This window comes from Hipposideros armiger, unplaced genomic scaffold, assembly GCF_001890085.2.
Source record: "Hipposideros armiger isolate ML-2016 unplaced genomic scaffold, ASM189008v1 scaffold_268, whole genome shotgun sequence".
NCBI classification, from domain to species: domain Eukaryota; kingdom Metazoa; phylum Chordata; class Mammalia; order Chiroptera; family Hipposideridae; genus Hipposideros; species Hipposideros armiger.
The window spans coordinates 1,062,902-1,077,220 of NW_017731618.1; the positions used below are offsets into that span (position 1 = coordinate 1,062,902).

At 39.7% G+C, this 14,319-nt stretch overlaps 1 protein-coding gene across 2 annotated transcripts in view; it reads right to left on the reverse strand.

The window, feature by feature from the left end:
• Positions 1–1,568: 1,568 nt before the first annotated feature.
• Positions 1,569–14,319, reverse strand: part of LANCL1 (LanC like glutathione S-transferase 1) — a 42,179-nt gene continuing 29,428 nt past the window's right edge. For both annotated transcript variants that reach the window (XM_019656909.1, XM_019656908.1), the window contains exons 5-10: positions 9,530–9,665; positions 8,845–8,991; positions 6,311–6,493; positions 4,298–4,474; positions 3,658–3,730; positions 1,569–2,897 (exon numbers count right to left, since the gene is read on the reverse strand). In XM_019656909.1, the coding sequence (XP_019512454.1) occupies positions 2,821–2,897; positions 3,658–3,730; positions 4,298–4,474; positions 6,311–6,493; positions 8,845–8,991; positions 9,530–9,665 (793 nt within the window). In that variant the 3' untranslated portion in view covers positions 1,569–2,820. The remainder of the gene's footprint in view (positions 2,898–3,657; positions 3,731–4,297; positions 4,475–6,310; positions 6,494–8,844; positions 8,992–9,529; positions 9,666–14,319) is intronic.

The following is a 14,319-nucleotide window of genomic DNA, read 5'->3' on the forward strand; positions in this document are numbered from 1 at the left end:
ATCAAAGATTTTCGAAAAAGGAGCCAAATGACTCAAAGGATTAAAGACTGACAACTCTGGTGAGACCAAAGCCCAGTGAGACGGATGAAAACAGTTACGATAATGTTCGTATTTCTTCCATGATGAAAAGTTAACTGCTGCCTTTTTTCATAACTACAGGAACAGAAACACACGACAGGATAAATGCACACCGTACAACTAGCTGTGCAGGTTTTACTCCATAGTCTTTGCACGGAGATGAGAGCAACTACTGAGTTTTCTGGGAGGTAACTTTTGGGAGGGCTTTGCTACCAAAAAGAAAAATATATAAGAAGAAAATGATATAACAGAAATAGAACTGAAATGATACCTCTTCCTTTTAAAACTAAGAAAGCTTGTGTAAAAGTTTCTTTCAGTTTCTACCATGGGTGTTAGGGCACTGGTCTTGGTTTACAGCCTTTGCCTAAGCTTCAAATTCTATCAAACTTTCTTAGCTTCCTTAGCATAAAAATAAACCCAAACAATGGTACAAATATAAAATCCTGTCAGTTTAATAAGTCCTAAATCCAAAGACAAAATGGAATGTCAATTGTGTTTGAATTGATGAGTTTGTTAATGGATGACAAAAGCCAAATTATAATCCAAATATTAATAAGAACCTTGTTCAATATGTTCTTCTTCCTGCCTTGAAGCCTTCCTGGGGTTAAATTAATCCAGATGTGTTGGGAGACGCACTGTGATCAGATGTCCTCTGGCTAAAAGAAAATGGGTTTTGTTTGCTCTTTTCCCCTTAGTTAGGAACTATAGTCGCTAAAAGTACAGGCACGGTATAGTTAAGACATTTCACTAAACCAAATGGGCTTTATTGTTTCAGTTGGACCTAGCCGAAGGCAAATGAGCTGTCCTCAGAAAGCTGACACCCTGGCTCTGGAACGTTCACGAGAAGGGCAGAGCTTATACACGGCTTATCAGCAGCACTTCAGGACTCGGGAGAGGTACAAGGTTGTCTGCAACTAGCACAGGTCACAGAGGAACAAGTTAATCCTAGGATTTGAGCAGTGAGCTGTTTTGTTAGATCCTATTGTTGGTAGCCTTTAAACCAGCGGTTCTCAACCTTCCTAATGCCGTGACCCTTTAATACAGTTCCTCATGTTGTGGTGACCTCCAACCACAAAATTCTTTTCGTTGCTACTCTATAACTGTAATTTTGCTACTGTTATGAATCGTAATGTAAATATCTTTTTGTTTTCCGATGGTCTTAGGCGACCCCTGTGAAAGGGTCATTCGACCCCCAAAGGGGTCGCGACCCACAGGTTGAGAACCGCTGCTAAACGGTCACTTTCCCATAGAATTAGCGATTGTGGTGCTCCGTGGAAAACAATAGGGGACTGCTACTCCCAGGAACCAACATACACTCAGTGAGCATTTGGTTCCAAGTTGCAATAGAAACAGCATATTTTGTGACTGAGAGACCCATGAAATAGGCACATTTAAAATTCTTAGACCCTGTTTTTTTAAGCTGCAAAATGTTCTAAAATCAGTGAAAAGACAGAAAAGACAAAACAAGCCTGTGAAAGGCATTGATGGAAGGAGGCGGAGTGTGAGCTGCAGAGTCAAAACATTTGTACAGAACGTGAAGCACAGGGATTCAACGTCTACTGTGTAAATCCCGGATTCTGGGGGCTCAGAAACTGATGAATGCTGAACCTAACACATGCAAAGAGGCAGGGTCCATTTGTTCCAAGCGTTACTGGGTTTCTATCAAAAGCTTAGTGTTTTTGTTCAAGTTAATTGATATATACTGTATATATAAAATCAACCCTCCCTCCTTTTAAAGGGAGGTAGAGTGCCGTGCTATTTAGTGAAAAGACCACTGTCCAGGCAGATTGATAGAAAGGAAAATATGGCTTGCATCAGTCAGCAGGAAGCACAGTCATTACAAAATCAGTCAAAGTTGAGAGGGCCAGTCAGGCAGCGTGGACTCTAACCCTAGTTCTCAACATAGTTACACTGAGCACTGGTTTCCTGAACTCCTACCAGTTCAAGAGAACAAGCAAATTGAAATAAATAGTTCCAAAACACACTAGCTTATTTTAGAGAAAACGTAAACTATTATTGTTAGCTTATCTTCAACTAACCTTCAAATCAGAATTTTCACAATGGCATTGCATTTTAGAAGTTTTTGATTAAAATGTTGGCTAGAGCCTGGATGCTTTACTAACAAAAAGAGGAAAATTTGAAAGTATGTTTATCTCTGGTTTAAATAAGCATCGTGCATTTGAAAAATGCTATTTACGTCCCTAACCCAGTTTGCAACTCTTGCAGTTTTTGTCCTGGAAGCATACAGTTATACTTTTGTCCCCTTTCATAATCAACCACTTAGAGAAAAGCAAACTCATAAAATTGTCCTATCGGAGAAAAAATACAAAAGAGCAGAGGTGAAGGGCGATGTCCTACAATACCATATATTTATCTTCGTTTATCTACATTTAGTTTCTTTGATACATTTTTAGAAGAGTAAGTAACAGACTGTTATATTTATAAGCTTAGAGTTAAGATTTCCTCCAAGTTCTGAACTATATATACACATACCCTCAAAATACAGTACATATCGCCCAGCCTCCCTTTAGGAAGAAACTGAAGTTAAAACATTCCCTTGGATATTTTAAAATAAAAGTAAATGATAAAGAAAAGACCTGAACTAAAGACAAATTCTGAAAAAAAAAATCAACTAACTCAAGTACATAGTTTGACTCTCCTTGAAAAGCAATGATAGCACTTAGTGCAGGTTTGATATACAGAAAGGGTCATGCAGTGAGTTGCAAGAGGCAGGCTTTGCTTTTACAGTTCAAATGCAGGGAACCTGGCTTTCGAGGGCACTAGGAGGTCAGCCAGGAAATATATTGTTCCAGCCATTCCTGAAGGAAGAGAAAGAGATGAAAGTTATTGAAGTTATTGCACCGAATGACTCTATTTTCTAGAGTGGCTTTCTGTGGGAGCATCAACGTTATGATATTAATGGCAATGATTTAAATGACATGTCTATATCTGTATTTCCCGCAGTTCAATATTAGAGGGGATCACTAGTGAGGTGTTCAGGTGAAAGACAGGAGGGAGAGTGGAGCCAGCCGGGTTCAAGGCACAGCCCTGCCATTTCCCATATGTGCGTGCCATGGGCCACTCAGCTGCCCGGGCCTCAGTCTTCTCAATCTGTGACATGAGGATCCATCTGTGTTTTGGCTGAGACAGCGCACAGAAAATGCCCAGCACGTGCCTAGCTCCACAAATGGTCGTCACCTTTATGACTATTGGCATTCAGACTGTGGCATTCTGTGTGCTGACTGATTTTTATTTTTAATTAATTAATTAACTAATTGTTTTAGCTGAGCCATCCTGCCACCTGTTGACAGCTCAGCGGCAGCTCAGCTTGGGTTGGGAATCCAACTGGTGACCCTGTTGCTCAGAGCTTGCACTCTTGAGTGAGCTCTTAACCAACTGAGCCACTCGGCCGGCCCCTGACTGATTTTTAATATTGAGTGGTTGTATTAGGAAATAAATAAGTAGTTTAAGAAATTACTATAAAATTTGTTAATGAAACTTAAAATCAAATACATTAATTATCAAGCAGAGAAGTAGGTGCTGCTATTATAAGGTAAACAAGTAATGTGTGAAAAATACCTTCAAAGAGGGAGAATGGGGTGTCTGGTGTTCTGCATCCGTGTTCTCCGTAATCTAAGCACCATTCAGCAAACTGAAAATGAGACCAAATTAAATTACTGTAGTGATTTCTTCCAAAGAGCCCCAAAAGTTGACAGAGATTGTCCCTAAGAATTACTCTGAAAAGTCAAAAACTATCTTTGAGGCTGAGAAAAGGCGCTAATGCAGAGAAACGGATGGCCTGAAAGAGTACAAAACATGGGGGGAATTTAATGGGCTTCTGAGCCACATATCTCCAAGGTTAGCACAGAAGGAAGGAAGGAATAAAACCACCCTACATCCTTCTTGTCCCCTGTTGGGTATATTATGTCCTTATTGTCTACCTGTTGGGGAGCATTATGTCCTTTTTAAAAAAAAAATAGTTCAACTGAATGGCTTTTGAAGTTTTTCTTAAATAATGGTATTTTTTTTTCTGGAGATCTCTGGTTTGAAAAAGAAACTATTGGGTTGCTGGAAAAGTCATGACACATTTTTGCAACGAAAAACAGAAAAAATGCGTCACAACTTTTCCGACAGCCCAATAATTAAATCAGATTAACTAGAGACCTTTCTATAGTCTCCTGGGAGAAGGTGCTTTCTTTTCGGCAGTTCTGACTCCTACCTTACAGGCCCGGTACAGGTGCTTCATATCCTGCGTGAGGTTGTACAGCGTCAGGAAGGCGTAGGCATTTCCTGCGGTGCCATGGCACAGCCCGTACCCCTTCTTCAGCAAGCCGTACTGCCAGATCACATCAGCACACTGATAGGCATCACTGAGATACTGCTCCTCTCTGAACACCTGCAGAGGCGAGGGGCATAGTCTTATTATAAAGGATATAAAAGAAAATTCTACTGACATTCCTTCCTGACGGGAGAAGAGAGGGAGGTGACTTGGCAAGAAAGGGTTAAGGGACTCAGAACCAGGCAGATTCAGAGCCAACTGTCCCCAGTTACATCGGTAGGGACAAATTACAAAACTTCACTAGCTTTTTTTTTTTTCTTTCTAAATAACTGGTCATGACCTTGTCTGCATGGTCTAAGTGTCATGTGTATGTGGGTGAAGCAGTTACTGGTGAAGCAGCATTATTCTTCTTGCAACTTGCTGTTATCATTCGTCACTTTTCAAAGAACACATGCTATCTTCCTCGGTAACAATGATGCCCTTCACAATAAGAAAGTTTCTTTACATGCCGGAAAAGAAACTGTTTATAAAATTGATTATAAAGGCTGATTTGGTTATAAAACACTATACTTTGTCAGAAAAATAGAGATACACCTTGACAATCTTTTGTGGCCTTCTATATCTTGATCAGAGACTTGAGAAATGTTCTGAGTAGACATTTTAAATATCTCACTGCAAACTAAGTGTCCTTAAAAGTAGAATGAGGCAGTTCTAAAAGTTTTTCCATTATACCCAACTTTCTCAACGTGAAGTCTGATATACTAAATGCTTGCTTAGACTATGAGATGCCAGTGCCTATTACAGTCCATAGATTTGTAATTTGTAGATTTGGCACTAATAGACATAGATATGTTGGTTAACTTCTATTTTTTTTTTTTTTACACCCTCAAATAAAAAACTTTTCTTCTTTGATTATGACTCTACCATAGCGGGCTTTCTAGAAGTGATCTGGCATTTTTTTAAATTTTATTTTATATATTTTTTACTTTATTTATTTTATTTATTTTTTTATTTTAGTAAAATATACATAATATAAAAGTTAACATTTTAGTCATTTAAAGTGTACAATTCAGTGACATTAATTAAATTCACAATGCTGTACAACTATCACCGCTATCTATTTCCAAACTTTTTGATCATCCCAAACTGAAACTCTGTATCCATTGTCAAATCTGCACCCCCTTCCCCCAGCACCAGCATCTGGTAACTTCTATTCTACTTTCTTCCTGTATGAATTTGCCTCATATTAACCATCACATCATATAAGCGGAATCATATAGTATTTGTTCTTTTGTAGCTGGCTTATTTCACATGTAACAGTTTCATAGATCATACATGTTAGTATGGATCAGGAGTTCATTCATCAGTATGGCTGATACTCTTCCAATGTATGTATACACCACATTTTGTCTATCCATTCATCGGTTGATGGACACTTGGACTGCTTCCACCTTTTGGCTGTTGTGAATAATGCTGCCGTGGAACACTGGTGTACATGTATCTGAATCCTTGATTTTAGTTATTTTGGGTAAATACGTAGGAGTGGAATTGCTGGATCATGTGTTAATTCTGCTTTAATTTTGGGGGGAACTGCCAAACTCTTTTCTCTGGCAGCTGCACCATTTTATATTCCCACCAGCAGTGCATGAGGCCAATTCTTTCTATTTTTAATTGAGCTCCTGGGATACTCATCATGGCTCTGCCACTGATGCTATAATGCTGGCTACTTGCTTGTCAGTGAAGCAGTCTTCTGCTCTGTGAAATCATGTCTGCTCTGATACAGATGGATACTGTGAGAATGAGTTATAATCCATTTAGCAAAACTGATCTTAGGTCCAACAAGTGACTTATCTATTGCTCCTTTGAAGATTATGTATAAAACTAATTTTAAATTATAGAATTTAATGGCATGGTTTCCAATTTATTTATAAAACAAGAAAACCCACACAGCACCTTATACGCTTGGATGAGCATGTAGATTACACCAGGGGAGCCGTGGCACCAATGGACTAGCAGATCTCGAGTATCGCCCACGCAAGGAGGGTAATTGCCGGAAGGGAATTTCAGCTGGCAGACATAGTCTACACTGGGCTTGACCAAACTGTGTAACTTTGCATGGCTCACGTGAAGGCTGGGCTAAAAATGAGAAAGGGAATTATTAGTTCTGCTGAAGCAAAGAGATAGATCTTCCTAAGTCTCAGGAATGAGTTTTAAATCAGAGAGAAAACATGACCAAAAGGAACTGAAAAAAATGAAGAAGTAGATTCCAATCCATTTTTTTTTTCACTTACTAGACTAAAATTAGGCTACCAGTTAACTCTTGGAACCATATGCACGTATTATTTTTCAATATTTGTTATCTACATACATATAGTTTTCCTAAGTCAATGCTTGAGAAGGTGAGAGTAAGAGAAGTTATCGAAGGTCTTAATACCTTAACATACATTAAAGGCCACAAAGAGATGCATTAGACAAACCAAGCACAACTTTCACAACTTTCAAAAAAACCCGACAAAAACCAATTTTCATTGTTACAGTTGGAGAAGTGGTAGGTGATGTTTCCAATGGAAGGGGATGCCAGGGGATGCGAACAAGTTAGGAGACCTGGGATCCAGACCCCAAACTGTGGCATGCCTCTAGATCCAGCCTTTTGGAAGAGGATTTGGGACTGACACTTATGCAGGGTGATTTTGATCCAGGAATGTACAGATTTGTAGAGCACACTGACATAAGGCATATGAGCCTCCATTTTTGATATAATTTTTAGTTTCTCCTTTGGGTCCTGTTCTTAATTCAAAGCACTGCTCACTTCTTTCAACAACAAATTCAAAGTGCTGTTTTTGTCAGGTCTGGGGTGGGCTTGTGGGCATGAGAGGCAGCAGTAGTGTGAAGCCCCGGCAGGAGGCTGAGGTGGCAGGGAACGAGGCGATTCTGACGGGAAGGCTCTTGCAGACACTGAACGTATGCTATGCTCTTTAGGGCACGTACAGATTTTACTTTAGCCAGAGAATATTGTTCAAACTCAGTTTAAAATGCTAGCATGGAATGGATGGATTCTCCTCAAACTTTCAGGAATTATCCAAGATGGCCAAAAAAGGTTGTTTTATACTGATACATAGGTACCTCCTGGAATGGACTTTCAGGATTAAAAATTAAATCATTTAAAATAGATAATCTGCTAATGGAAACTGAGTAGTTGGGTTTCCGGATTTCTTACTACAGAGAACGAAAAGACGCAAAGGTAAGATGCCTCCTGATTATCTGCTTCAGTGAAAGGTCATGTGTTTGTCCAGTCACTGACATGTAGGACTCTAACTCACCTCGAAGCTTCAGAAGGCACGAACTCTCCTTTCCTGAAAACTTTTAAGAATCTACATTTACTTCTGGAAATAGAGAGCCAAGGAGGGGATATGCCAGAAAAAAATCAAGGAATTTAAGTCTAAATTATTGAAACGTCTAAGTATAAAACTCTTAATTGAGAAGTGCAGAATGAATACAACAGTTGGGCTCTTACTGCCACTGACCCTCAAAGTGCGACTCTGTATTCAAAAGCAATAATAACCTTGAGTTTTTCAGCATCGCTGTCATTGTTTAGTTATGGGGAGAGGGCAGATCTGACATTGATTTTGCATTATTACAGCCAGCTATTCAACCAGCGAGTAGGACGCACATCCAAGCGCTCATGTTGAACACATTAATGAAACGCTTTTCTTTATGCCACATTGTACTTGGGGAAGGTGAGGGGGATACTGTGCTACCATTAAAAATCAATTTTCTTTTGCCATGAATTCTTCTTATTCGCAAGTGCCAATTTCTCCATAAAGAGAGCTAAATAAGACCCAGAAATGATGCCCCTAGGAGAAGTGCTCTTCTGACCTCCTTTCTGATTATGCTGGCTTCAGTAAATTCTATTTGTCCTCAGTCCATTCGACTTTGGCTGATGTCCCCCAATGGTATTAGATCTTAAGAACTGTTGAGCATGGCCTATTCAGCTATTTTTCGGGTAGGTTACACAAAATCCATTGGAAAGGCTCCTTAGCTTTGCTTTCTAAGTGAGCCTTAGGCAACATATGCTCATTTGTTTTCTATTGATTTTGCTCGTATACCTGGAATTTGTTTCACTGGCTGTACCTTATAATGTGGAGTAATTTTCTTAATTCAAGGCATTTGCTGAAAGAGATGACAAGTGCAGAAGGTACTTTATACAGAAGAACAGGTCAAAACACTTTAGTCTGGACAAGTGGACCTAGGTAGGCACGTACGGTCACCTACAAATCAAAAATCATCTCGAAGCACAGTGCCTTGTATATTTATATCCTTGAAAATGCGCCTTGGCAAACATTACCTTGTTTGTCTAGGCCAGGTAATTACAAGGGAAGTGATGCAGTGGTCAACGGGATGAAAAAACAGAGCCGGGGCACCTGTCTTCTGACCTGACAGTCCAGTCAGGAAGCACACTCTGAAGCCTCACCGTCATCGCCTCTTACCTGCATCAGGAAGTAGTAAATTCCTGCCAGGCCATGAGCAGCCCCCACATAATACTCCTCGTACCATTCATACATCAGTGGAGTCTTTGCTGTGAAGTTTCTCTTTCTAGCTAGGTTTTCTCCAGATGTTAAGACTGTTTCACAAATCTATCAAAATAACCAAAATAAGGAGAGAATCAGAGTGAAAACCGTCCTGACTGAGGTGAGAAACTTTTTGCTGCGAGATCCTGGGGAATGTGGAAATCAGACACCGTCTTAGGCATCGAAGGGTACAGTTTAATTCTGCACTCAGAGAAGCAGGTGTGACTATATTCTATCTACAAAGTATCTTGAACTCTTTTCTCTAGAGTTTACAAGAATTCACTTGTCAACGGAAAGCATCAAGTCCTTCCGGCACCGCAGGAGACACCTGCACCTGGAAGGTATAATCTGGCCCTCATCTTCTTTGAAAGGGCCTCTACCTTTCCAACGGAGCAGCCTGGACCACTTACTGAGTCACTCTCTACAGTGTCTCCAACAGCACTCAGCATGAAGCTGTTGGTTCTCTGGTCATGCCTGACCTTCAGAGGTCAAGATACACCTTCCAGCTACTTGGGATGTGCTAACTGGAGAAATAAAACCAACAGTTGAGGCAGAGAGGAAGTGAGGTCCTAAAAAGACTACAAAAAGCACATAAACGTGGTACCTGCTGAATATGGCTGTAAGGAATTTTTTCCACTCCAAAGTTCTTATTCACAAAGAGGAGAGCATAGATGTAGCCCACTCGTCCATACAGCATTTCATTTGGAGCATGGGGATCAATCTTATTTAGGTGAATTAGCCTGAAACAAAAAATACATGCCTAAGATAACTTTAAAGGGATTGGGTGTTTGTATATACTTAAAAATGGAGCATTTAAAAACCACACACACACAACTTATATATTATATATTAAAATGAAATCATATATTATTTTTTAAATTTTAATATATTATAATTAAAATTACTATATGTTATTATATTGGGTTGTCGGAAAAGTCATGACGCATTTTTGCAACGAAAAACCAGAAAAAATACATCATGCCTTTTCCGACAACCCAATATATTAAATATTAAATGGGCTGGGACAGAGCACAAAGGGTAGTCAGGGTTCAAAGATTAACCCTCAATTAAATTTCTTCAGTTCACAATGGAACTGTCCAACAAGACACTCAAAGAATGAAAGAATACATGGGTGTGGCTAAGGCTACCTGGGGCCTGCCTCCCTAGTTCCCCATGGAGGCACGCCCTAAGACTAGCAGCTGGGTCAGAGAAGCTAAGAACTACTGGCTATCACGGCATTTCACCTGGTGAAAGGACTAAGTGAATGTTCAAAGGAAGGGCAATCTATTTCCATAAAATGAAATGCTCACTGCACCCGTTATCTCTTCCCTTGGTTTATTTCTTACTGTGTCAGCAGGCCCACCTGAAGTCTGTAGAGCAGCCTGACCTGTCACAATCGGTAATACATGCAAATGGCACAAGGGTAACAGTCAGGGTCCCGTCTCCCCAGTCTCCCAGCTTCTAGTCCTTCTTTTCAAAAGAACCATGGTTACCAATTTCTTGTATATTCCTAGAATTATTTTATGCACTTATAAGCATAAATACACATATTTATAAATGTGTCTCCCCAAATGGTCTGTGGCTTGCTATTTAACATCTTGACAACCCTTACACATCAGCACCTACAGAGTGGTCTCATTCTTTATCGTAGTTGTTCAGTATTCTGTTGAATGGGTGTATTATAATTTATTAGTTCCCAATTGATATAGACTCAGTTCAGCTTCTCAAAAAAGGTTATGTTGGGTTCCGGTTCCAGGTAAGATGGAGTAAGCACACTCCACCCCGCATCTCCCTCTAAACACAACTCTAAACTTGGAGAGAATGCACGAAGCAGTTATTTGAGGACTGAGAAGTAAACAGTAGCAACCAGTGGTGAGTTGACCATATTTCCCCCTCTGATATTCCCCTGGCCAGAACTCTATAGCTCGAAACCTGTTAAGTGAAGTGGGTACTAAGGGGCTGAGAGAGAGCCGCAGATGAAGCCCTTTAGTTCTGTCGTAAGAAAGGATGGGAACGAGAACTCCTAATATCAGAGAGACTAGGTAAAGCACCTCGTTTTTCTTTATTTTCCTTTTTCTATTCTCTGTTCTCTCATGCACCAGGCCACAGCAATGGCGTGGCGGCGGCAGAAGTGAAGTCAACAGGCGCCCACAGGAACCGAAACCTGAGGGAGAGACCTTTCTTCATAGATCAGAGAAGCTGTGGTCCCAGGAAGGTACAGTGGGCCCCTATTGCTTCACTTCTCTTTCTAGCTCTCCCATCATGTGGCCCCAGATGCAGGCACCATTGTGGGAAGAACATGGCAGAGTGGGGTAACCAAAGCTCCAGATTTCTGTCCAGAGGACCAAAGAACCCGGACGTAGGTGGAGTGGACGGAGGCAGATGAGCACAGGAAAGCAACAATATTTTTAGTCTGAACTCTGAGAATGAACCTTTTTTCCCTTTATTTATTCTTTATTGGGGGCAGGGTGAGCAGCAAATATGATAGGTAAGGGAAATGTCTCATTTGACATTTTTTTCTCACATGAAATTTTGAAAGCACATCTCAGTTATCCCTAAATTATCCTATAAATTTAATGTTATACCATTTATTAAAACTTTTTTTGTGAAACTTGACCAAATAATTATTAGTAAACTGAAAAAGTATAAGGGAAGAGCCAGGGAGTTTCTAGAAAAGAGTAATTGTGAAAGGATGTTAGTCCTACCAAATAATGGCTTCGTCACCAGGCAGCTGGTGACATTAAACCTTCACTAAACTTGCTTTTTTATCTCTGTACTTAAAATTTTTCATCTATAAAATGAACCGTCCCTTCTGATTACAAAATTCTCTTAAGATGTCTTTGTGGAAATTTATTTTTAAAGTAGTTAAGTATAAACAATACCTGTGCATGTATCTCATCTAACTTTAAACGCTAGGAATGGTTAATTAACATTTCAAGTATCAAAAATCACACCTCTGGGCTGATTGGTTTTATATATATATATATATTTTTTTTTTTTTAAGATTTTTTTTTTATTGGGGAATTGGGGGATGGGAACAGCACTAGGGAATTGGGGGAAGGGGAACAGACAAGTTGCTGTCCTTTTGTTCTTCAGTCTAGTTGTGGAGGACGTTGCTTCACTGGCCCAAGTTGGCACCATCATTGCGCTCTTCCAGGGTGAGGCAGATCAGTCACCAGCTTCTGGACGGCCGCTCACTGCGGCTGCTGGCCGCTCACGCTGGCTGCTGGCTACACACGGTAGCCCATGGCAACCCACTGCCACAGGGGCTGCAGCCTATGCTTTTGCTGGTGACTCACGGCAGCCCAGCTCCAGGTTGAGCTGTTGTTCAGCATCTTAGCTGTAGAGGGCAGTGTCACTGGCCCTCATATGTGGGATCTGAACCGGGGTTCTCTGGCGTCCCAAGCCAGCTCTTAACCAACGCGTCACTCAGCCAGCCCTGATTGGTTATATTTGAAGTATTCTAACCAACATACAGAAGTACTTGGCTTTCAAATAACTTTATCAAAATCTACACCAGAGGATTTGCTAATAAGTATAGTAAGGAATACTAGAAAATGGCTTTTCATTGGTGGAATAAGTGGTGACGATGGGTCGGAGGTTTGGCAGATGGTACAGGCTCTACTACTCTTTGATGAATAAGATCTAAGAAGGGACTAAGGACAACCTGGCTTTCTCTAAGCCACAAGAATGGGGTAGGAGCCACTGGTATGTATGTGTATGTGAAACATGGTGATTACCTTTAGTAAGAGCAGACCCAACGAATGGTTCTAATCAATGTTTGTACAGTTGGCAGAATTTGGTCAATGGCTTGTGCTTTCATTTTAACATATTCAGTGGTGAGGTTAGAGCTGAAGGGGTATACAGCCCCTACTTCTAATCCCTGGAGGCCACCAATATCTACAAAAGCCAAAAATGAGCAAACAAAAACCTAACAAGTGGTACCACCAGGCTGCACATCAATAGGTAGAGTGAAGAGAGTCTGAGCTCCAAGAGGAAGGCAACTTATGAAACAGAAAATAATCGTCCCCTCCCCAGCACTTCCATAAGCCTGTGCTGAGAAAAGAGGAACACTTATAATTTAAAATAAAGAAGACATGTTTTAATAATCAGAATGAGATTATTTTAGTGACTGAAAGGGTTTAGCAGTTATGAAACAGGCTGAGAAAAAGTTATGACAGTGTCCTTAAGGGAACTTACTCCTTAGCAGGAAAAAGGTGTGTGAAAAACCATGGCTAACAGTTACTAACAAAGTTAAACTTTTCCATATTATATCTCAACAAATGGAGGCATTTCAATTAAATTGGTTAAATATGCAAATGTGGCTCATGAGTTTTTTTTCTTCTACAAATATAGGCATTAAACTCACAGTGGAAAAGTGGTTATCTTAGAAAGACACAGTGGTAAAAGACTGATTTTAATTTTCTTATAATATCTTGCTTGACTTTCTCTCCCCAATGTCAGTAGGATTATCTGGATGATAGAATCATGGGCCATTTTGTTTTCTACTTCAATATCATACACATAACACATACCTCTAATAGTTTTAAAAAACTTAAAAACATTTAAGAAAAATTATTTTTTTAAATACCAGAACTGGCAGCTCAGTAAACACTGAGACCTTCAGAAAAGAAAATGTTTACTAGATACTAACTCACTTGTTGTAGTAAACAGAATGAACATCTCAGAGTCTTGATAAGAATTTATTATCAAATTTTAATATAAATGTATCAAATTGTATAACATTTAGATATAAAAAACTTTACTTTTGCAAAGGAGACTGAAAAAACTATTTGAAAAGAGAAGTTGTACCATGAATTGTTTCACCAAACACTGCTCTATAGAAGTTAACACACCGCAATTACTGCACTAACTCCAGTGTTCTCAATTATTAAAATATGTTTGAATCACTATATTGGGAAATACCTTTCCTTTATTGGCCACCGTTATGACCTGCATTACCACTAGGTGGTGATATATAGTTAGCATTCCAATTAGTTTGCAGCCAAACTTTTGAATTTGGCAAGTTCAAAGTAGGCAGCAAATATCTTTCAAATACTTGAAAATAAAGTATTGCTCAAAGCATTTCTTTAATAATACTTTACATTTTAGGATAAGAGAGTAAGTATTCCATTTTTTTCCCCTGGATTTAAATTCATCATTAAAACCATTAATTGGGGCTTATGATTACAAAAGGTAGGATTTTTTTTTTTATTTCTTATTTTTAAGATTTTATTGGGGAATTGGGGGAGGGGTACAGCGTCTGCAAATCGGGAAAGGGGAACAGACAAGTTGCTGTCCTTTCATTCTTCAGTCTAGTTGTGGAGGATGTCGCTTCACTGGCCCATGTTGGTATTATCATTGCGCTCTTCCCAAGTGAGGCAGTCGCTCGCC